General features: G+C 40.1%; 1 protein-coding gene across 4 annotated transcripts in view; it reads right to left on the bottom strand.

The window, feature by feature from the left end:
- The window catches only part of LOC130492894 (PC4 and SFRS1-interacting protein-like), a 44,535-nt gene that overhangs the window by 9,899 nt on the left and 11,262 nt on the right, over positions 1 to 23,374 (bottom strand). For 2 of the 4 annotated variants that reach the window (XM_056866659.1, XM_056866655.1), the window contains exons 4-12: positions 22,582 to 22,698; positions 19,528 to 19,629; positions 18,791 to 18,853; positions 18,102 to 18,207; positions 15,613 to 15,688; positions 6,941 to 7,169; positions 5,786 to 5,901; positions 2,058 to 2,113; positions 849 to 919 (exon numbers count right to left, since the gene is read on the bottom strand). In XM_056866659.1, the coding sequence (XP_056722637.1) occupies positions 849 to 919; positions 2,058 to 2,113; positions 5,786 to 5,901; positions 6,941 to 7,169; positions 15,613 to 15,688; positions 18,102 to 18,207; positions 18,791 to 18,853; positions 19,528 to 19,629; positions 22,582 to 22,698 (936 nt within the window). The remainder of the gene's footprint in view (positions 1 to 848; positions 920 to 2,057; positions 2,114 to 5,785; positions 5,902 to 6,940; positions 7,170 to 15,612; positions 15,689 to 18,101; positions 18,208 to 18,790; positions 18,854 to 19,527; positions 19,630 to 22,581; positions 22,699 to 23,374) is intronic. The other 2 variants (XM_056866657.1, XM_056866658.1) reach the window with 2 other exon arrangements.

The raw sequence follows: 23,374 nt of genomic DNA, 5'->3' as shown, positions 1-23,374 counted from the left end.
ATTCACATTAAATCCAACCTTTAAAAGGATAAATAAAACCAATGAAACCCATTTTAAAAACACAATCTATCTTTCAAATCACGGGGACTTAATCTATAGAGCGCCTAAATCAACTGAAATCAGTGGATCTAGGCTGGAGTACCTCTGCATATGATGGTACTGCAACTTTGGCGAATTTATCTTTTCTCCTGAAGGTGGCATTAAAAGTAATACAATGGGAGATTTTTTTTCAACATCATGAATTATGTAGTTATACACATGTAAAACTTTCAGAGAAACCTGTCTGAAAAAAATAAAATAATTTTCAATATGAATGAGTCCTCAAGATTAAATGTGGGAAAGTCTTTAGCCATCTGGCAGGAAATAAATTCTTTTCAGCAAGGAACAAATCTACCCTTAGCCTTTAATTCTAAGAATTGTGGTAGATGATTTTCCAAAGAAAGCCAGGTCATCAATCTAGAAGAGATATATTTTAAAGTTTGCAAAAGTAAAAGTATCTATTAACTATCATAAATCATATTTAATACTAGCTGGCAAATGCACCAGACAAACTTTACAGTCCTCTTCAGGAGATGATGAAAGGGGTGATCTCTGCCGTTTCTCAAGTGTATTTTAGACAAAAAAATTAGCTTTAGTTCATATCTCATTAGACACAACAGTTTAGTTCATATCTCATAAGATACAACATATCTCATAAAGCACAACAATCCACCATGAAATCACAAAAGGTCATCTTCAGATAAAATCATAGAACTCTTTTGCAGATTACCATTTAAAACTAAAATTAATATGAAATGTAAGAATCTCTCTACTTCAACATACTCATGGATGTACTTTAACATACTCACAAGATGGTCAATCTTGAGTGAATTTTTTATTTCTGCATGTATCTTTTGAAGATGAGAGTCCATTGATGTTTCTAAAATATTAAGATAATATCTTTAAGGATAGTGAATTTAAAATCCATTAGAAGAAAAAATATTTGATACCTCTGAATGAATGAATAACAAAGTAAAATATAGCATAATTGATCATTCCAGATAGGTCTGTAGCAACAAAATAAAATAGGAGTCCCATGGCACCTTAAAGATTACTAGAATTTATTCCAATATACTGTAAACTATCATGAGTCAGAGCTCACTTCATCAGATGCACAGGAGCTAGCATCTGTTAGGCTGTTGTTTTTATATTCACAACAGAACGGCGGGGAAGAACAGATGTTATAGAGAACAAGATCAAATAAAAACTAAAGGTAGATCAGTTAGTTCAGCTATACCCCTACAACTTCACAATGTATCAGTTTATCTTGCACTAGATTTTAGAGCAATCCTACTTTGGTTTATATAACAACAGTAGGCAGTAGCTCTCATTTACTCTGAATATGTTTGCTCATTATTGAATCTTGCTTTAAATTGGTCTATCTATAATATATCATCTCTCCTGCCTGCTGCCAGCTATTCAGTTGCAAGTATAAAAGCATCAGCCTAATGGATGTACACTTCAATACATCGGATGAAGTGAGGCCTGATGTACAGGCATGATCTACATAAGAAGCTTATGCTAGATTGCATTTTGTTACTTTTTAAAATGCCACTAGACTGGTGTTCTATAAGGAGAACTGAAAAACTAACATTAATAATCCTAACAATATAAACTAGCATTATTTTGATTCTCCTCAAAAGAAGATTGATAGACTTTAAGCAAATGGCTAGAACACAGTCTCTGAAAAAAATTAAAATAGCCAGCATTTTTATTGAAAACCATTCAGCAGACAAACTGATAATTTATATTAGAATACATATGCACTCAGGGCTTAATGTTTTAGGATTTTCAAAGTCACTCACATATCAAGACGACATTTAATTTTATCAGCAAATGCCCATAACACTGAGAAACATTTTAACATATGAAACAGTTATCTAATGCCATAACTGTTCTAAGGATCCTGAAATGATGTCACTATCTGCTGTATGACAAAACTCAGGTGCAGCTTGGTAAGAACTTATTAACTGTCTAAAACTTTGAAGTGAACTAAAGAGCAAGTTTGCAGTACTGACCTCGCTTTTTCTCCATCTTCTTCGCTTCTGGTTTCTTGCCTTCTTCTTTGTTTTGTCTATCAAAAGCACACATTTTAAATCATAGCTTACACTTACAAGCATAAAATGGTGAAATGCCCTACAAGACAATTAACAAAGCATCTCAGGAATAAGACAGAGTTGCATGGTGAGTCTGAATAGCATAGGCAGAAAGCATTACAATACAGAACAGACCGATCAGATTACATGGGTAATTTTAACTAGTTCTTTTGTTTGCTTTGGCCAATAAAGTAACAGGATCTGCATATCTGAACTGATTCAGTTCAAATTTACATTGTAAAACGTAAATATTTAATTATAGTGCTAATTTGCAGTGAGAGATAAAGCAAGTAATTGTCTTTGAACTGTCTAGGTTCTTGGAGCCCGTACCCTGGGAGACTGCTGTATTGCTTAAGAGCTTGCAGACAAGATCATGAAGATACTGCTTGTCTATAAACAAATTCTGTGTTTAGCAATTATGTATAACCCAAAGTAAAAAATCCTTCCAGATGCTAGGTGATGTCTTTGGAGAATGTACACCCTAGTACAAGGGTCACTTTGTAAATTTACTTTAAATATTTATATCCTGCATTTCCTCTAGCAGGAGCTCATGGCAGCTATCAGTTTAGTAAAACAATAAAAACCTCCACACATTAAAGCCTTTGCTGCCATCACCACCACAAAGCAGGCACAACTATATACTTCTGTACAGGTATGTTCCCTTCAAGATTTTCTCCACTTATGTACCAGCTACTGTTTGCCTAGTACTGAGGAGCCTGAGTAAATGAAGCAAAGGTGGAGAAAGGGTTCTGCAGGATGGAAGAGGGCATCTAGGAGTCACTTTGTCAACTGCTAGGGTCTCTTCCATATTCCACAGAGTAATCAGGGCCATCAAGAAAGCCACACAGATCCCTTCATCTTTAGGGGCAGATATTCCTAACTTTTCTGAAACGTTGCAGCAGTCTTGCATCTTCAAGTCTAGGCCTGTTGAAATAATGGTCTGACAATGGCAAGGGAAATGTAGAGTTTCCATTACCAGATCATGCAGCATTTTATCACTGGGTGTTTGTGTGGGGGAACAGATAGGATGTATGACCCCCACATGTGTGGGCTACTGAAGAAATTTTGTGACTGAAAAATCCTGAAGTACTCAATGCTACATGTGAGACCATCCCAGCAGTGCAAAATTCCCACCTTGTCCCAATACTAGGTACATACATTCAAAATTGAAACTTCGATCAAGTAAATACACAAAGACCAGAAAAGGGAGAAAGTACTACTTGCTTCAAGACCCTTTCAATTATCTGGTTTATATCATATGTAATTGACTGGCTGCCTGTGGTACATCATGATACCAGCTCTTGTGGCACAATCTAGATTGCTAAGATTGATGTGGGTGGTCTCTCCTACCTTCAAATTTGGAGTGGGACATTTTCGATCTCTAATTTTAAAAACTTTTTATTTTAAAATCTGTAATTGTAACACATTGACAATAACAGAGAATCCTGAAATAAAGAAGCAGAACCTATTTTACAAAGACCTGGATCTTTTGCCTTATTATAAAGATAGAAAGTGAAAGCTGACAATTAAATTCTTGTCAAATTCTTGTCAACTGCATTATTATACATTATCACAATTTTAAATAAACATACTATAATTTTGTTTCTTTCAGTATATTTATTTTGGTTTAAATTTAGATTAAATTTCACTGATTCTGCATATGAAATAAATGGGAACCATTTCTCTGAGGTACAACTGGGATTTTCCATACTTTTCAATTGTGCCAAGATCTTGTCCATTTTCATGATTCCCCATATTTTATTATAACAGCTTCTGAAAGTAAGTGGTTTTGTTCCACTTCCAGTTTTTTGCAGTTAGGAGTTAGGCTGCTGTTAATTAACAATACTGTTGATTCCCTTTTGTTTTGAGGGATTGTTTTGTAGTTTAAAACTCCCAATAAAATTACTGGGGTTGTAAGGGAATGTAACAACCTGTTATTTTACTGATATGGTATTGAATTAGTAGCTGAAAGCATTGTGTCTTGACACATTCCAGCCAAGTATGAAAATAGGAGCTAGTTTTGCTACATTTCTTCCAGCAAGATGATGGATATTGACTGATTAGTAAAATGATGTAGCCTATCTAGGGTTAGGGTACTGTCAATTATATACTTAAATGTATATAATTGTGTAATACTGTGTGTAATACTGTGTATGGAGAGAGAATATACTAGACAGTAGGCCCAGCAGAGGGCACATTGGCATCTGGGTGACTGGAAGGAGGGTTAGAAAAGAGAAACTATGCTGATCATTGACCAAGTCGGAAAGAACTGGTTGTAAAAGGCAGCTTAAACCTATGCAGTTAAGGTGGGAACTATATGTGACGAGAGCTGTGTGGCTGCCACTGAAACCAGCAGCCCCTCTTTTCCTGCTCTTTCTTAGAAATGCATGATTAAAATCCCGGACATGTATCATTCATTAAGTTTTGCATTTCCCCTTGTCTTTATTGGCTGCTGCTTACAGGGTCAGGAAAACTTGGAATATGCTGATGCCGTGTCATACATTTTAATAATTTAATAATAATAAATTAGATTTTGGGGCCACTCTATCCCGACAAGTTGGGCTCAGAGTGGCATATATAAATTAAGCTAAAATATGAATTAAAATTGACAGCACTCATCATTTATAGCATTCAAACAAGAGGAAGAAGAGAGGACAGGAAGAGAAGGGAGGCCAGCAGGACAGCACTTGTGGATTAGGAGGGGAATGCCATATTTCCCTCGGGCCAACGAAAGTGCATCAGTCTATTTTTTGACACCTGTGCAACAAAAAGGACACTGCAAAGGGGCTTGTTGGAAGATCTCATCGACTCCAGCTGAATGGATACACATTCTCCCCAGCTTTCTGAGTCTGGCCATGCTGACACCCAGCATCAGTGTGGGGAGTAAGACCGTGAGGGAGTCTACCACAAAGACGCTCAAAGCCCACAGCTTTCAGGGTAGACAATGCTGAGCTGGCTGGATCAATGGTCTGACTCAGTAGAAGGCAGCTTCAGATATTCAGAACTACAATACTGTGCACACTTATTTGGGAATAATTCCAGAAGGGGAGCTATGTTAATGTATAGCAGCAAAATAAAACAGGAGGCTAATGACACTTTAAAGGCTAACAATATTTATTCCAGCATAAACGTCTATGAGTCCTATAACTAGTTATACCTATATAACTGGCTATATTTCTCATTCTTCTGACATGTTGGTTTTACATTGCCATAATTTAATTCTTGTTTGGCCATGAATGTTTAGCATATCAGGTTTTTAGTTCAACTCTTATTCTGAACTGACTACTTGTATTTTTATTACTTATGTTGTGATTCTGTCTTCAAAGACAAGTGGGAATCTGGATTCTGTTATGGTTCAGGAAAGACGTCTGTTCTGGTTTTGTTGTTTATGATTTGCTGGAAGGTGCTTCAGTTTCCATTTTCTTTTCTAATTAACTACAGAATAACTCAAATGAAATATAGGTTTTTAAATTAATACACAGCTTGTTAAAGAAGAATTACAAGGAACATTCATGTACATACTTCATAACAGACCAAATGCTGCTCACAAAGGTATGACTAGGTAAAATATGAAGGCATATTTCTTCATGTATTACCACCTTAGTCACATAACTATTAAATATCTGTACAATCACTGAAGTTATACTCACAGCTCTGTTTCCATTTGCTCTTCCTGCTTACGTTTTCTTTCAACCGCTTCACGCTCATGTTGAGCTTTTAAAATATTCCTTCTATAAGTCCCTTGAACATTTCTTCCTTTTTTCTTCTAGTTCATTTTAGTTTTGAATGGAAGAGAAAACAGTATTTTAGACACTAAAGCCAACTACCTGTAAGGAGCTACAGACTTATGAATATCTATGAACAAGAGTTTAATCCTTCATTGTTCAATATTTATTCATTGTTCACTATTAATATGTGAGACATATATAAGAAAACAAAATAATCCAATTAGAAAGTAGCCGTAAACTAAAATGTCCCAAAACTTGAGTTTCTTTTTTGACGATGTTAGAAAACATCAATAGTCAAGATACTTTTTAGCGGTTTCAATCAAACAATGGTATTGACATCACAGGGGAAAACATTTTGAAAGCAATATAACACTTGCAGAATCAAAGCAGGAAAAATTATAGTGCAATTTCAAGCACTATAAATTTTGCATTCTTGGTCCCATTACTGTATTGGTTTTCAAAATATACTTCGATACATTGAAATCAAATTCCCAAAGGCTCGACATCATGAAATACCTCAGCATGTATATTCAAAAAATGTGCTATATATCATCAGTATAATAATTCAGGCATTCCATTACGTCAACAAGGCCAGTGAAATCACATCAGGTATAAACAAGCCCCCCAAAATATTTGAGATATTCATCCTGGATACCATTAAAGCTGGCAACAGCTTTGCTTTGCTGCCGAATTCGCATGAGCAGAGGTTCCAAGGAAGTGTAGTTAGAGCCCTAAGCAGCAGTAGGAACTTGGAATGCATGCAGACATCACAACAAACTTATTTAAACAGAGATTTGTCATTGTCTGATAGTATCACAGCTCATTTGCTGAACTCAAGTGCTCCCCGCTCATCTCCTCAAGGACATGGAGTCTGATTAAGCTCCAGTTTGCTATTATGTTTGCAAACACCAATATGTGGTTGTGCCAGACACTGACAAATTTCTGATTAGAATTTACTGAGATGTCTGAATGCAGCCTGTGTTCCAGATGCTGTAATTTAATGTAGCTTCACATGCCTACAACTGACCAGCATTTCCTCCCTGACTGAAAAGGAACACAAACAAACAGAATACATACTTTATTTCCTTCCTGCTCTTCGCCATCTTCTTCAGAATCAGAGGCTGATGCTGATCCCACTTTAGCAATGTTTTTCCTTTTTGTCTCAACTTCCTTTTTGCCCTCTTTTTTGTCTGCATCTTTCCTTAGTTTTTCTTCTTCCCTATTACTTTCCTCATCCCTTTTCTGCTGTTTTTTGGGTGGTTTTTCTTCAGCTCCCTTTCTTTTATTCTTATCTTCCTCATGAACACTAAAATAATCCCCAAAAAAACAGAACATGATTTATTTTCTCCCGGCAGCCAGACTCAAATCCCTTCTTTGTGATGTAAATGCCTTTAAGTGAGTCATTACCCAGATATCTAAGAGTTGGTTCATATAGCTAGCAGCACCTCCCCTCACCCTATGCAAACCAACTCCAATAAAGCATGGTGCTGCTGGTTAACATGCAAGGACTGAAGGCACCATTAGTTGTATGAAATGGAATCTCAACATAAGAGCTGTACAAGCAGATCTTATGATATGTGTTATTACTGGTGCTCAAAACTGGCTCTCGGGAACTGGGCAAGTGGCATACAGTCAACACATGGATGCACATATTTATTCAACTGGAACCTCAATGCAATTCCTGCTGAGTGGAAAATACACACATTCCTGCAGATGATTATATTTGGGCAACTAGTTGGATGAAAGAACCCTAAATCCACTGTCTAGTCACTGCAGCAACTCTTTAAAAACTAGCGGCAGACAAAGATGGCATATTTATTTTCTTTGTTTCTGTTGGGTTCCATGAGAAGCGTATCTGGCTGTAACTTTTGTTTTTCATCCAAATAGGATAAAATTAACATAGGTTTTATACTATTGTCCTGTGCTTCTTTTGTTTAAAAGAAGTGCTGGTACCTATATACAAGGTTGCACCAATTTCTACCAATACCACCCTCAGGACTTAGAACAGCCCCTGAAAGGGGGCTGGTACTCAGTACTGGCGAGTACCACTACAAAAAGAGCCCTGCTGATATCCAAGGAATCTTTCCTACACCATTTCAGACCAATAGGAGAATGGACCCCCATTTTAGAAGAAAAACAGAGCTGCACTTACCTGTAACTGTTGTTCATCAAGGTCTTCATGCTGACACACACTGGGACTGTGCACAGGCCTGCTACCAGAAGAGACATCTAGCTATAAAGCTACTAAGGGGGCGTCCATCCTAACAGAGTGCGTTGGAGGCTTCATGCCTAAACCGTCACATGCTCCATGGAAGTGCACCCCCTCTCCCTCAGTTCCTGACTGCCACCGTAAGCAAAAAAGGCACCTAGAGGTACAGTAAGAGAGCTCACAGCGGGGCAAGAGGAAAGAAATCTGAATTGGGGGGCCTTCTTGTTGTTGAAGGTGGTGAACAGATCCACTTGAGGGGTACCCCACTCCACAAATATAGGATCCAGGACCTCTTCCTGTATGGCCCATTCGTGACTGGTCTGAAAGGTGTGACTGAGCTCATTGGCCAGAGTGTTTCGCACTCTTGCCTGGAGAGAGATGCTGTGCTCGATGGCCACCTTCCACAAAAGAAGAGCCTCATTGCACAAGGCCTTGGAAACAGTGCCACCCTGCTTGTTTAAGCAGTAAAGAGTGGAAGTGTTGTCTGTTTGAACCAAAATTCTTGAATCTTGCAAGATGCCCGAAAAGGAGATAAGGGAAAATCTGATTGTATGCAATTCGATTCGAGGACATTTATGGGAGGCAGAGCCTGGTCAATTTCCTAAACACCCTGGACAGAATGTCCTGGACAGTGTGCACCCCAACCCAACAGGGAGGCATCAGTAGAGTAAGGGTATGATGAGGTGACTAGTGTCCAAAAGGAATACCACAATTAAGGTTGTTGTCATTCAACCACCAAGACAAGGACCTTGTTACCTGCCTAGGTATTGAGAAAGGGTGACGAGGTGTATGGTAGAAAGGGGTATACCTATTAACAAACCATAGCTTCAGTACTCTCATGGTTAGGAGGGCATTTGCTACCACTGCTGTGGCTGAGGCCATGAGACCAAGCATCCTTTGAATTGACCTAACCAACTGTCGACGATTGTGCTGGATAATCTGTAAAGCTCGCTTCAATGCAATGGCCCTGTTAGGGGGTAAAAATGCTTGACTGACCTTGGAGTCAAGTATAGTGCCCATGAACTGAACCCTCTGAGAGGGAAGCAGTTTAGACTTTTTCCAGTTGATAACCAGACCCGATTTGAGACAGGTTGAGACTACCAAGTAAATCTGAGAGTGGAGAAGTTCCCTAGACTGGGCTGAAAGTAGTCAGTCATCCAGGTAAGGAAAAATGGTGCATCCTAGGGTCCATAGATGAGCTACTACCACGGCCATGCACTTGGTGAAGACCCTGAGGGCAGTAACCAGCCCAAAGGAAAGCATCAAATATTGAAAGATATGTCGTCCCTGCCTGAACAGTAGGGATTTCCTATGTGATTGGTGAACTGAAATATGAAAATAGGTGTCCTTGAGATCAAGGACAGCCTGCCAGGCACCTGGAAGAAGAAACTCCATTATAGCAGGTAAGGAGACCATCCTATATTTAGCAATGCACAGATATTTATTTAAATTTCTCAAATCCAGAATGGGCCTATGTCCACTATCCTTTTTGTCAACCACAAACACTCTGGAGAAAAAACCCCAACAGGGGGAACCTGTTGAACCACATCCTTCAGCATAAGGTCATGTAGCTAAGACATGAGCTCAGCAAAACAGGCTATACCTGGCAGAACAAGGGGGTGAACATGGGGGTAAACATCTAAATACCAAGCAATAACCTTCCTTAATAATCTGAAGCACCCAAGAATCAGAGCAAATCACGGACCACTCAGAGTAGTAGTGAGTTAACCTGTCCAGAAAGGGGGCTGGCTCAGTGGGTGCAGGTGACGATGGTCAGAAACATTGGCTCTGCTGCTATTGGCTCTTGGAGGATAGTGGGTTGGGACCTGGGCCTAGATGAATTTTGGATTTCTTGTATGCCTGTTGGTAGTGAGATTTACGAGGAGGATACTGTTGTTTCTGCTGTAGGTAAGGGCACTGGTTTTGAAAGAAAGGGGTTGCAAAGCCATTTTTTCTTCTCCCAAATTTATTAATACGGTCGACTGACCAATCACGTGCCAACACCTCAAAAATTCCAGACTCAATAGTTTTGCACCGCAGAATCACATACTGTAAAGCCACGTTGGTGCTGGGTAAAACTCTGCCTGGATTGTTGGTGAAGAGAGGTGATTCCTAAAGACTTGGCAGTCTGCTGCTTCTTCTTGATATTGGTGAGAAATTCTGTTGTATTCAAGGAAAAGAGAGTTGAACCCTCAAAAGGAAGGTCCTCAACTTGTGCAAGGATATCCACTAACAGACCAGTGTTACATAACCAGGTGATGGCGAATGGTAACTGCTGTGGCAAGGCCTCTAGCTAAGGTCTCTGGGGCATGTTTCCCAGCTGCATCCTGTGTTTGGAAACTCTCACAGCTTCAGCTTGAATCAGCTGGATCTGGGATGTAGACTCTTCAGGAATAGATTCCAGGTGGGGGCTAAGTTTCTCCCACAGGTTGAGCTAATAGCCAGCCATGATTACCTGGTAATTGGCTATCTTGTAGTTTAGTGAGGCAGAGGTGTAAACCTTTCTACCCATTGAGTTCAGGCGACAGCTTTCCCTGTTGGCAGGGGTTGAGTGCAGAACGGATCACTGACGAGCCTGCATCGCTGTGGCCACAATGGACAATAGTGAAGGGTGGATGGAAAGCAATTCAGCAAACTCCTGTTCAATCCGGTAAAGGTTCTCGAGTTTTTTGGTTGAAGCAGTGGCTGAGCCAAATCAGGGAGACCTTCTAATAAAGGTCAGGAAACAAAGTTGGGAGAGTCTGGATACAGTCTACTGAGTTTTTTGTACTGAGGTTTGTCCTGAGATGCAGAGAAGTCAAGCTTGGGCAATTCTGAGCATCTGCTCAACATGAAGTTTAGAGTCCTCAGTAGGGGAGACAGGTCTACCACGCTCAGTATTGGAGACAGAGCCGGGGTCCATCAGGAGAAGTCTCCGATCTTCTCTCAGAGCTGTAAACCGAGGGATCTGCTTCATCCTCAGCCTGTTCGGAACCGACAGGATCCAGGGCTGGTAGGAAAGCTGGTGTGAAGCCGAGAGAGCTGGTTGGAACTGAGGCCAGGTATGATGAGACTGAGGTGTGATCCAAGCATCTGCCTGATAGATCCAGTTGTCTTGAGTGGCAGAGCTTGATCCAATCTTGTATTTGATTAGGGGATAGAAGAGGGGCAGGCAGAACTGAGGTCTGATGCCACTTCAGAAAGTCCAGAGCAACGAAGGACTGAGAACCTTCGTTAGTTGGGGTTTGAGTTCAACGTCTGAGAATGATGGAAACGGGGAGGTGGAATTAACTGACGGTGTCTTGGGGAGGGTGCTTAGAGAGCAGAACCGGCTTTTCAAGCCATGTAGGCTTGGAGGGGGTATCCAAATGCTTCCGATTTTTGCTTGTGCTTCTTAGATGGCAGCTTGGAACCAGAGCACTTTTTATGGTCAAATGAGTGGTGCTTATGCGTGGAAGTCAAAAGAGCCTTGGAGGATGAAGGACATTCAGTTGATGAACCAGCTGGATAGAAGCTGAGTCAGTTGGAACTGGGAGAGAGACCCTGGATGGAAGTGACTTGGATGAAGATGCTCTTTTAGGAGTCTCGGAACCTGGCTGAGGCAGGGTCGCAGAGTTTTTTGCCACAGGACAGCCCTGTCAGATCCATCCTTAGAGGTGAACTTCTGGCACACCATACAGGATGTAACATTGTGAGTCTCTCCCAGACAAAAAATGCAAGTGTCATGCTCGTCCACATGTGTCATCTTTGTCCCACAATGGGAACACTTCTTGAATAAGGGTTTGGAGGCCATAATCCAAGCAAGAGCGATAAAAAACAGCTTTAGATCCACAAACATGATGAAATAGAGGTTAGATGAGCCAAGCTGTCCACACACTCACAACACTGGGGAAAATGTCGATGAAGAGCAAAGAACAGAACAGTGAAGAAGCAGCTAGCTAGAGTGTGCAATGTCAGCGGTAGCAGAGAAGGAACTGAGGGAGATGGGGCACAGGAAGGTTTAGGCATGAAGCCTCCGATGAACTCCATTGGGAGGGGTACCCCCTCACAAGCTTTTTAGCTAGAAGTCTCTTCCAGCAACAGGCCTGCGCCCAGGCACAGTCCCAATGTGGAGCTGCACAAAAACGAAGATGAACGAAAATTCTCACTTCTACAGCCGGTACAATGAGATATGGCTTGAGTTTTTACTCCTTCCCAAGAAAGATCCCTCGGTGGGGGATTAGGCATAGTCTATTTCTGAATAACAATAAAGCACATAAGTGAGGGGAGCCAAATGTTTTCTCTTGTTCCTTCGCTCTGTGCTCTGGAGCTTAAAACATTTTTTCTCTCAGCTAGGTTTCAATAGCAGAAGATAACTGGGCTGGGAGAAAAAAGTTTCAATGACTACAATAAGACATAGAACAAGACGTGGTTTAACTCCCATCACACTTTCGCTCCATGCTTTTTAAAAATAGACCTCCCCCATCTCAAGCTTTAAAAATGCATACACACATGAACAATGGGAGGTCTCCTGTCTCTTTTCCCCCTACTGGAGCTCACAGCTTAGAACGTAAGAGGAGCCTTGCTGGATCCGACCAAAGACCCATCAAGTTCAGAGTGCAACTCTGTTTAAATTGCACTGTAAGAGTTTCACATAAAGAAATAGGTATTTCAGATTGTTTTCATCACCAATCTATCACATTTTGTTTTGAGGAAGGTTTGTTTTTAATTCTTTTAATTCTTCCATTCAAACAGCCTCTCCCCTGATGAAATAAACTCTGGTAAGAAAAAAAAAGGTAGGCAACCCATGTAACCTGTGTTCTTCCCCCAACAGGGATAATTTAAGCCACAGGAAGCCTTGCTGGATCGGGGGAATGCTGTAGACATGGTTTATCTTGATTTCAGTAAGGCTTTTGATAAGGTTCCCCATAATATTCTTGTTGACAAATTGGGAAATGTGGTTTAGAACCTATTTCTGTTAGGTGGATCTGTAACTGGTTGACAGATCGCACCTAAAGAGTGCGATCTGTCACGAAATATCCTGTTAATGGTTCCTCATCCACTTGGAGAGAAGTGACTAGTGGAGTTCCTCAGGGTTTTGTCCTGGGCCCTGTGTTGTTCAACATCTTTATAAATGATTTGGATGAAGGAATAGAGGGGATGCTTATTAAATTGGCAGATTATAATAAATTGGGAGGGGTAGCAAATATGGTAGAAGACAGAGCAAGGACACAGGATGATCTTGACAGGCTGGAGAATTGGGCTAAAACTAATAAAATGCACTTCAGCAAAGATAAATGTAAAGTTCTGCACTTAAGTAGGAAAAATAAAATGCATATTTATAGGATGGGAGACTTGTCTGAGCAGTAGTGTGTGCGAAAAGGATCTTGAAGTCTTAGTAGACCAAACACTGAACATGAGTCAGCAGTGTGATGCGGTAGCTAAAAAGGCAAATGCGATCGTGGGCTGTATCAATAGAAGTATAGTGTCCAGATCACGTGAAGTGATGGTGTGAGAACTTTACTCTGCTCTGGTTAGAACTCACCTAGAGTATTCAGTTTTGGGCACCTCAATTTAAGAAAGATGTAGACAAGCTGGAACGTGTCCAGAGGAGGGCAACAAAAATGGTGAGGGGTCTAAAGACCACGTCCTATGAAGAAAGGTTGAAGGAGCTGGGTATGTTTAGCCTGAAGAGGAGAAGACTGAGAAGGGATATGATAACCATCTTCAAGTACTTGAAGGGCTCTCATATAGAGAAGGGTGCCAAGTTGTTTTCTGTTGCTCTAGAACACTGGTTCCCAACCTTTTTTTGACCAGGGACCACTAGGACTTTTTTGTTCAGTGCAGGGACCCCAAGGTTTAAAATAAAAATTCCAAGAATTTGAAAATAAACTTCAATCATAACTTAGTTAAATATTAAACTTAGAATAATATTTGAATATATATTTTATAATAGAGAACTTTTAATTGAAAATATTAATTTATTATGGGTTTATAACTTTGTTTCGCGGACCTTAATTTCGTTCTCGCGGACCCCTGGGAGTCCACGGACCCCCAGTTGGGAACCAGTGCTCTAGAAGGTCGGACCAGAACCAACAGGTTGAAATTAAATCAAAACAGTTTCCGTCTAGACATTAGGAAGAATTTTCTAACAGTTAGAGCAGTTCCTCAGTGGAAAAGGCTTCCTCGGGAGGTGGTAAGCTCTCCTTCCCTGGAGGTTTTTAAGAAGAGGTTAGATGGCCATCTGTCAGCAATGCTGATTCTATGACCTTAGGAAGATCATGAGAGGGAGGGCCCCTTGGCCATCTTCTGGGCATGGAGTATGGGTGTGTGTGGGGTAGTTTGGAATTTCCTGCATTGTGCAGGGGGTTGGACTAGATGACCCTGGTGGTTCCTTCCAACTCTATGATTCTATGAAAGTAAAAACAATTAAACTTTGCAACCCCCTCCCCACACACAATGAATCTTCTCCACCAGCTGCTTTTAGGGTGTTTGTTGAAACTTCATCAGGATATTTCATCTAGATTGAAGGAAGAAAACATGAACCTGCATTTCTTAAGAGCAAGAAGATGGCACAGTGGAGTGGGTTATGGAGAAACTGAAGAATGAGGATTTGGGGATGAAAGTCTGATTTGGGGATGCAAGTCTAACTTGGCAACCAAAGGGGCCCAACCCATTTTTTCCATCTGCTTTCCCACAGTATTGTGGTGCTTCCATGCATCTCACAGAATTTCCCCATCTTTCCTGCAGTCTTTCTCAACCCTACATTGCTTTACTGTTATGGGAAAGATTGTGGCAAAGCTAGGGTGACATTCATGTGGATGGGAAAGTCTGGATCTTCCTAATCTCCACCTACATAGATGCCATCTTTCCTGCCCAGTCCCCTACAGTCGCAAATCCGCCCCACTGGACAGCCTTTTTAAAAGTGGCAATTAATATCCCATTATAGCCATATAACGTTAGAACAACCTACCTACTAGTTTTTCTGAATTTCCAAGCCTACATTTTTTAGAAGTCTTTAGCCCTTTTTGTTATGGAAATACACCTTTCCCTTTACATCACCACAATGAAAGGGCACATAGACCTTTAAAAAAAAGAAAAGAAAAAAGCTGGGAATTCAGACCAAGAAGGAGAATGCTTTGATGATATGTAAACTGTCGATTTAAAAAACCCTTGTAAAATTCCTTTCCTTATGAGGGGGACAGCAACTGTGGAGAAATCTACAGCTTGGAGGCTCTGCCACTGCTATCTCAGCAGCTGCAAGAGCAACAAGGAAACCTCACACAGCTGTCCCTGTGCTGAAAACATGAGCGATTCAGAGCAGATGACAGCAAACAAACACTCAAGTTGTAAACAAGGATCAGTGTTCAGAAGTATTTCATATTTTGAATTAACATCTCTGAACTAGGCGTTAAAAGATGCTTCACTGAGCCACTAACGACTAATATCTGTAAATATAAATATTTAAATAAATGTTTAACAGATAATTTATCAGATGCCTGTATTAAGGGGCTGAAAGAAAAGAAAAATGCTGAGAACCTCTCACAAGAAAATCAATAAGAAGGCTTAGAAACAAACTTACATGTCACTCTCAGGAGGACAAAGTGTCTTCACCAATTTGGGTCTCCCTCTGGGTTTTGGAACCTTTACTTCAGTAGCTAATTCCATGAAAAAACATTTAGTTTTAATTAATACTATTTCAATTTACACTTAGTTGACTAGTTTAAAGTTAACCATTATACAATCAACAATGTTGTCTGCATAAATAATAGTGTATAGTTCTTCAACCCAATTTTAAGCGAGAGAGCTGTTTACTCAGAATTATTCCTACAACAAACCTGATAAAATTTAATTTCATTGGATTTTGAGATCTCTACGAATAATGCATTACAGAACACCTACTGTACTGGCTTTTGTTTCTCCACTCAAGGATAGCCCAATGTGGTCATTTATAAACATCTTTTATTATTCTACATGTTCATATGGATAAAATATATGTTGTGTATAAATTGTAGAGCCAGAGTGGTGATTTGGAGCGGTGGACCCTAATTTGGAGAAACGGGTTTGATTCCCCACTCCTGCACGAGTGATGGATGCTAATTTGATGAACCAGGTTGGTTTCCGCACTCATACACATGAAGCCAGCTAGGTGACCTTGGGCTAGTCACAGCTCTCTCAGCCCCACCTACCTCACAGGGTGTCTGTTGTGGGGAGGGGAAAGGAAGGTGATTGTAAGCCGGTCTAATTCTTCCTTAAGTGGTAGAGAAAGTTGGCATATAAAAACCAACTCTTCTTCTTCTATTGACATCTGCATTCTATAATTTAATACTGTGTTTCCCCGAAAATAAGACACTGTCTTATTTTTATTTTTCCTCAAGAAGACACACTATGGCTTATTTTCAGGGGATGTCTTATTCCGAGGGAATCAGAACTGTCCTCCCTCTCGGCTCCCGTTCTCCCCTTACCACCCCCTTCCGGTCCCGCCCCCAGAGGCCCAGGCGCGCTGGTTGCCGGGCCTTTGAAGTGGCCGCGGGAGACTGCATCTGCTCAGCTGGGCTCCTCCTGTCTTCCCTGCCCCCAGAGGCCCGGGCGCGCTGGTTGCAGGGCCTTTGAAGCGGCTGCGGGAGACCGCCTCTGCTGAGCTGGGCTCCTCCTGGTCTTTTCCACCCCATCCCCGGGTGCGCTGGTTGCAGAGCCTTTGAAGCAGCCGCGGGAGACTGCATCTGCTCAGCTGGGCTCCTCCTGATCTTCTCCACACCAGCCCCGGGGTGCCTTATTTTCGGGGTATGGCTTATATTAAGCAAATGCTTAGAAATGCTGCTACGGCTTATTTTATGGGTATGTCTTATTTTCAGGGAAACACGGTAAGTCAAAAATTGTCTGCATTGTAGATGTATGACAATACTGCTGCCTCCTTTTGTTATTATAGCATTGCATATTTGATTACATCTTTGACTACAGGATGATATAATCAAACGAAGAACACAAACTGCAACTCATATACAAAAACACATTTTCATGCTGATTATTTATCTTTCAGAAATTATTCCCCACTCTTAGTATAAAAAGAAGGTGGGGTGAGGTTGTTTGATTTGAAAGCTGCTTTTAGGGATGCAGAAAGAATAACCTCTGGTTTCTGCTTGCTACTGGGTACTTCTGTAATACTGATATATTTAATTTTAGATCATTCTATTTTAGACCATCTATTATATTCCTTGCCCTGACCTGGATGGCCCAGGCTAGCCTGATCTCATCAGATCTCAGAAGTTAAGCAGGGTCAGCCCTGGTTAGTATTTGGATAGGAGACCACCAAGGAATACCAGGGTTGCTGTGCAGAGGAAGGCACTGTCAAACCACCTCCGTTAGTCTCTTGCCATGAAAACCCCAAAAGGGATCACCATAAGTCGGCTGTGACTTGATGGCACTTTATACACACATTATATTCCTTTGGGAGGGAAAACTGCATGGTATAGCCTGATCTCGTCAGATCTCGTAAGCTAAGCAGGGTCAGTACTTGGAAGGGAGACCTCCAAGGAATATTCTGCAGAGGAAGGCAATGGCAAACCACTTCTGCTTTATCACCTGCCTGGAAAACCCCTTGCTGGGATCACCATAAGTCGATTGTGACTTGATGGCACTTGACACACACATGCACACACACACACGCGCACACACACACAATATTCCTTTGGAAGATAGTTTTATGCTGGATAGTTTAAATTACAGCATTTAGACATTCAATCCAAGAAATAAAGAAGGCATGTGCAAGGATAGAGTTGTTGTTCAGTTAAAGGTTTGCTTACTGTTTCAGGCAGGGGAATTACTGCAACAAGAAGAGCAAACAAAACTCTGGCTGTGTACAAACGATTGCACTCTGCAGTTCAGTCTTAGGATGTACTACTAAGCATGGTAATGTGGAAGTAAATTCTGCTAAAAATCAGGAATGACCCGGTGCTTGCACAGGGGACTACCTTTACCTTTTAGTCTAGGAAAAACTCATTTGATTCAGTTGACTGTATACATTAGGAATATATTAAAACTTAACAAGCAATGGTCATTTCTATAACTTACCAGCTGGTCTTCCTCTTTTAGGACTTGCTTTTGGAGGTGAAGCCACTGCTGTTGTTACCACTGCTGCTGCTGCCTCCTCCTCTTCAGCTTCCGCTTGTTTTTCAATCTGCATGTAAGGAATTCCTTTATATAATTATACAACTATTCCAAATGCTACTAAAAGCCTATATTTTATAAAGAAGAGCTATATTTATATCTTGGAGTCATAGTGACCTTAACAAGATGTGCTCCACGTAAGGGTGGCATGACATAGTCCAGTTTAGTTGAACTTTCTTCTCAAGATAAATATCAGTGAAATTCAGAGCTCTCACTATTCCCAGGAACATTCATCAAATACATTTCACAAAGCCAGTAGTGTCAAATTACACTTATTGAATTGGACTGAAGGGTGGCAACCCCCCACCCCACCCCAGTCGTTATGCTCAATTAGTCACTCTCAGCCTCTCTGAGTTGTTAAGAGGATAAAAAACATTTTCTGTGCTTCAAGGGCAAGATACCAATAATGGTATTACAGGAAAGAGACTCCAAGTATCTTAAATATGGGCACCATGGACATTAGCAATCTAATTTAATTTAGTGCAGCTTTCATAATAAATTCTTCAGTGAAATGCATGAAGGCAGGTTGTATTTTTTAAACAACTAACAATCCAATCTATATTTAAAACGCTGTATCAAGATGGAAATTGTACCTTTCTTTTTCTCCCCCTTCTAGCAACCTTTGGAACAGGTACATCACTTGCTTTCTCTACATCCTAGAGACAGGAAAAATAGCAGCATTTGTTATGAATACTGTCCAATTTTGAAATTCAAAATGTCCATAATGGATTTTTTAAAAAAGTTATATATAACAGAATTTTGCTGTGGGCATCAATAGTGATAAAAAACCAGATAATTAATTACAATCATACCTGCCACCTCGCAGATTAAAAAAAAGCTTGAAGGCATGGTCTCAAGTTTAAGCATATCTGTCCTGTGGACATACCACATACCTCTCCTTACTATTTATGGTCTTCGGAAGAAATACTAAATATCTATTGTTTACAGCCCTTTCCTACCTCTAGGTCCTTCTTTTGTTACAGTATTGGTGTAGAAACTGCTGGGGCAGTATGAGAATGCCTGGGTCAGGTGGAGGATTGCATGCTGCAGAAGTTAAACTTAACTTAAAAGACCATGGAAAACCAGAGCAGTTAATAGATATCTCACCACAATTTCCAGGAAGGACAATATTGGCAACATTAGAACCTGCAGAAATTGATGGTCCAAACATGGACTGATGCTTCTTACATTCCACTGACAGCATGGGAAGGAACTATACAATGCAGCAACTATTACAATGCCAGGGCATATAATCTCCAGTTTCAATCATGTGCAAGTCACAAATCAGACAGAAAAACAAATTTATGTTATGTTATTCTAGTCCACTTACTTCATTGTTAGTTTTCTCTGAAGGATCTTCTTCTTTTGGAACATCCATCTCTTTTTCTTCCATTTCAACTTCAGCAGGTATATTATCCTGTTTAGTAGATCCCTAATGAAACACCAGTATCACTGTGGTCCACTTACATCTATATAAGGTCTACACATGTGACGAACAGGTTTAGCCCTACCCACTCATATTATTAAGCTGTTTCTTTTTTTTTCAAAATAATGAACACAGTCAACTGTATCCGTAGATGGATGTGTTCTATGGTTGAAGAAACTGTTTACGAACTGTCCTTTCTAAATTTTGCAAAAACTGAAACAAAACAACCAACAATAATCTTATATTAGTGAATTTAAAAAGGAAACTACTCACACAGATTTATCTGAGCCATGGAATGAGTGTGGTAGGGACAGAAAATGTTATTGGGGAATCACAATGAGGTAGCCAAGCTTTGTTCTGAAAAAATCCTTAAAGATTTTTTTTTTTTGCAGATGAATTCTTCATGCCAATTATCATACCTCTCAAAAAATGGTTTAAGGGCTGCCACTCCTACACAAACCTACCCAGACCACTATGGTAATCTTGAAGCCCTACTTTGGGTTCCCCCTGCCTTCTGATGTTAGGAGAGGGGCCACCCAAGAGGACCTTTTCGGTCATGGTGCCAAGACTACAGAACTCCCTCTCCAGGGATATTCATCTGACCCTTCTAACACCTCCCCCAGTAGGAGAAGACTTGTTTCATCTGGCATTCATTCAGTAATTCCTCTTCTCTGTGCTGTGTTTTTAATTGATGTCTGTTTTTTTATATGTATTTTAGTTCTGGTATAACTCATTCTATGATTTTTTTTAGTTGTTAGCTGCATTGGTGGCCCTGATTGGACTGAAAGGCGAGATATAAATTTTTAAATAAATAAATAATCTGGTTCCACTAGGCAGGAGGATCAGCATGCAATTTTACCAAAAAGTGAATTCTGCTGCAAAGGGGAAGCCCTTTCTATGAAAATGCAGAGAATCAACTGTTCTGTCACCACACTAGGAAAAGTAAGGCACATTATGTTTTTGGCCAACAATCAGTTAATTACTTGTTTCACTAGATGCAAAAGACAGAGAAAACTGAGAAAATATTAACTAAGTTATCCACGTGATGAAGAGGGTTTCAGGTCACATGTTTAAGCAACAAATAATCAATTAGCATGTATAGTGCCTTGAAACACACCTTTTGCTTTAAGAGGCTAACAAGGCTTTCTCCCTTCTCATTAATGCAAAACAAAGAAAATTTATTCAAATCATCAAAAAGTAGCAACCACCATTTTAATCAAAACAGCCACATTCAAATTGCATGAAAAGCCTGTTAGTTTGTGACGGGCATGAATATGGTTTGTTTGCCACTCACATATTCCCTCCTATCCTTCCAATTTGCTACAGCACATAAATGCAAGCACCTTAGCAAACTGGTGTATGTGGTGCCCCTCCACAAACCAGGATTTGGGTCTGAGGACAAGAAACATTTTAATTTGTCCAGGTACCTGCTTTGTGTGTGTAAAGTGCCATCAAGTCGCAGCCGACTTATGGTGACCCCTTTTTGGGGGGTTTTCATGGCAAGAGACTAACAGAGGTAGTTTGCCAGTGCCTTCCTCTGCACAGCAAACCTGGTATTCCTTGGTGGTCTCCCATCCAAATACTAACCAGGGCTGACCCTGCTTAACTTCTGAGATCTGACGAGATCAGGCCATCCAGGTCAGGGCACCTGTTTTAGGACATCACAAAAATTGGAATTTGAGCAAAAGCTTCCACATGTAAGGGGCAGATGAAGACTGCACAAAAGCATGGCAAACAAGCCATGTTCATGACCATCACTGAACAGAGGACCATTGCAATGCCTGAATGCAGCCATAAAGCAAATCACATATACAATCTACGTGATCTGAAATGTATATTATCATCAGTGTAGCTCACTAGAATGTTACTTGTACAGTACTCCTTGTGATAGGTGTTTTGAATTATCCCATACAACAGATATATTTGATTGTGGGACTCTTTCAGTGTACACCTTTCTTCTCTTTGATTTTCTATCAAAAAGAAAGAAGGTGTAGTAAAGCAAGGGAGTAATTATATTTAAAACAAATTATTAAAAGGCATGCAATAGTTTACTCTCAAGTCAAGATTTCCCTAAATGCATATATAAGGTTGTCAGCATGAAGGAAAAATTCAGACACATATACATAACCAACTACCAGAAGTAGTCATTCTGAACTTGTCTGTACTAAATTTTACACTCTTAATGGCTTATAACAAGTCACAGTTTTTTTTAAAAAAAGACCACCTCCACCTGTACAATCCAGCTTGCCAGTTAAGTTCTGTCTCTCAAGTCCCTTCTCTCTGTGATTCTGCCTTCAGAGGTGAGGAAGCTGGCTACTAGAGAAAGAGCATTTTCTGTGATGGCAAGCTTGCCTCTGGTATGCCCTTCCCCCCCTTCAGGCTCACCTGGCATCCACTTTACTTTCTTTTTACCCAGGCTTTATCTTAGCTTTTTGGAAAGGTCTACTTCTGTTTTATGGATGGTTTTTACACTGTTTATCTCCAATGGCTTGTTTTTATATTGTTACATTGTTTCAATTGCAAACTGCCTTAAAGAGGCACCATAGAAATATTCTTAACAAAATAAATTTTAAAAACATGCAACAGGAAAGAAATAGAGCAGGCTGGCAAAACCACCACATCACTTGGAGGAGTTATCACCTCCAACGTTATGAACATATTCAGTACTACAAATTGTACAGAAGAATATTTTTTTTATATTTGGTAAGAGCTCATAGGCTAAAGATTGACAATCCAAGGCAAGCTGTTCACAATTCTCATTACCATATTCAAATTAAGCTGAATCGTGGACAGAGGTCACTCACAGATACAAAGCGCTTGATGGTGGCAAACCCATGTTCCAGAATTCTGGTTGTTTTAATTTAGTATTAAGGGGAAGAAAATGAGGGAAATTTAAAGTACAGCATAGGACCCTATCACAAACATGCCCTCTTAAACCATTTAGTCATAATCACTTACTTTAAGAGCTGTAGACTTTCTCCGTTTAGGACCCATCTTTTCATTTTCCTCTGTAACATCTGGAATGCTTTCCTGAGCAGCTTCTTTAACAACTGCAGCATCAATAGCAGGGTGGGGCTATGGATAGTTACCAGCACATAAGTAAATCAATAGGAAATAATGTTAGAATTGTAATCAATTTTTGAATAAATTTTTACGAATTCAATATAACACAAAATTTAATCAATTAGAACAACAGTAATTTAACTGATAAAAAAGTTACTTTGTAGTCAGGAAATGTATTTTATAATCTCAAGTTTAAGCACAACTGCAGAGGTTGTACTTAATAAATGCCCAATGGAAACATTTCCAGTGAAATTTTTAACAGTGAATATTAATAGACAACACATTCAGCAAAATCACTGGAACAGAGAAAAAAGTCTGCAAGGTTCTGGAGGTTTGAACCAAGGCACAGCTTACTCCCACTGGCCTAATGTCTACTGCTCTGCAACACTTCCCCTGCAGATAGCTAGAAAGTATACAACAGTTTTTAAACTTTGTTAGATCTTAGGAGGAAAGAATAAAAGTGTTCCAATTTGTCTTCTATAACTGCTCCTCAGTTTCAGTGACTTGTCAAACAGTGCTGGCAAGATGATGTCCCCAGCCACGTCCACTCAGCCATCCCACATCAGGTGTGGGATGACTTTTTATTCTGGCAGGGTCTTTTCTTTCCTTAGCAAATAGGCAACACCCCCAATCTCAGCTCCTTCTGGGCTTTCACTGATTGGCTGTCCATAAATTCGTCAAAAAAAAA

The sequence above is a fragment of the Euleptes europaea genome, unplaced genomic scaffold (genome assembly GCF_029931775.1).
Source record: "Euleptes europaea isolate rEulEur1 unplaced genomic scaffold, rEulEur1.hap1 H_1, whole genome shotgun sequence".
Taxonomy (NCBI): Eukaryota; Metazoa; Chordata; class Lepidosauria; order Squamata; family Sphaerodactylidae; genus Euleptes; species Euleptes europaea.
The sequence above is the reverse complement of the archived record's forward strand: the minus strand, read 5'-3'. Positions and strand labels throughout refer to the sequence as shown.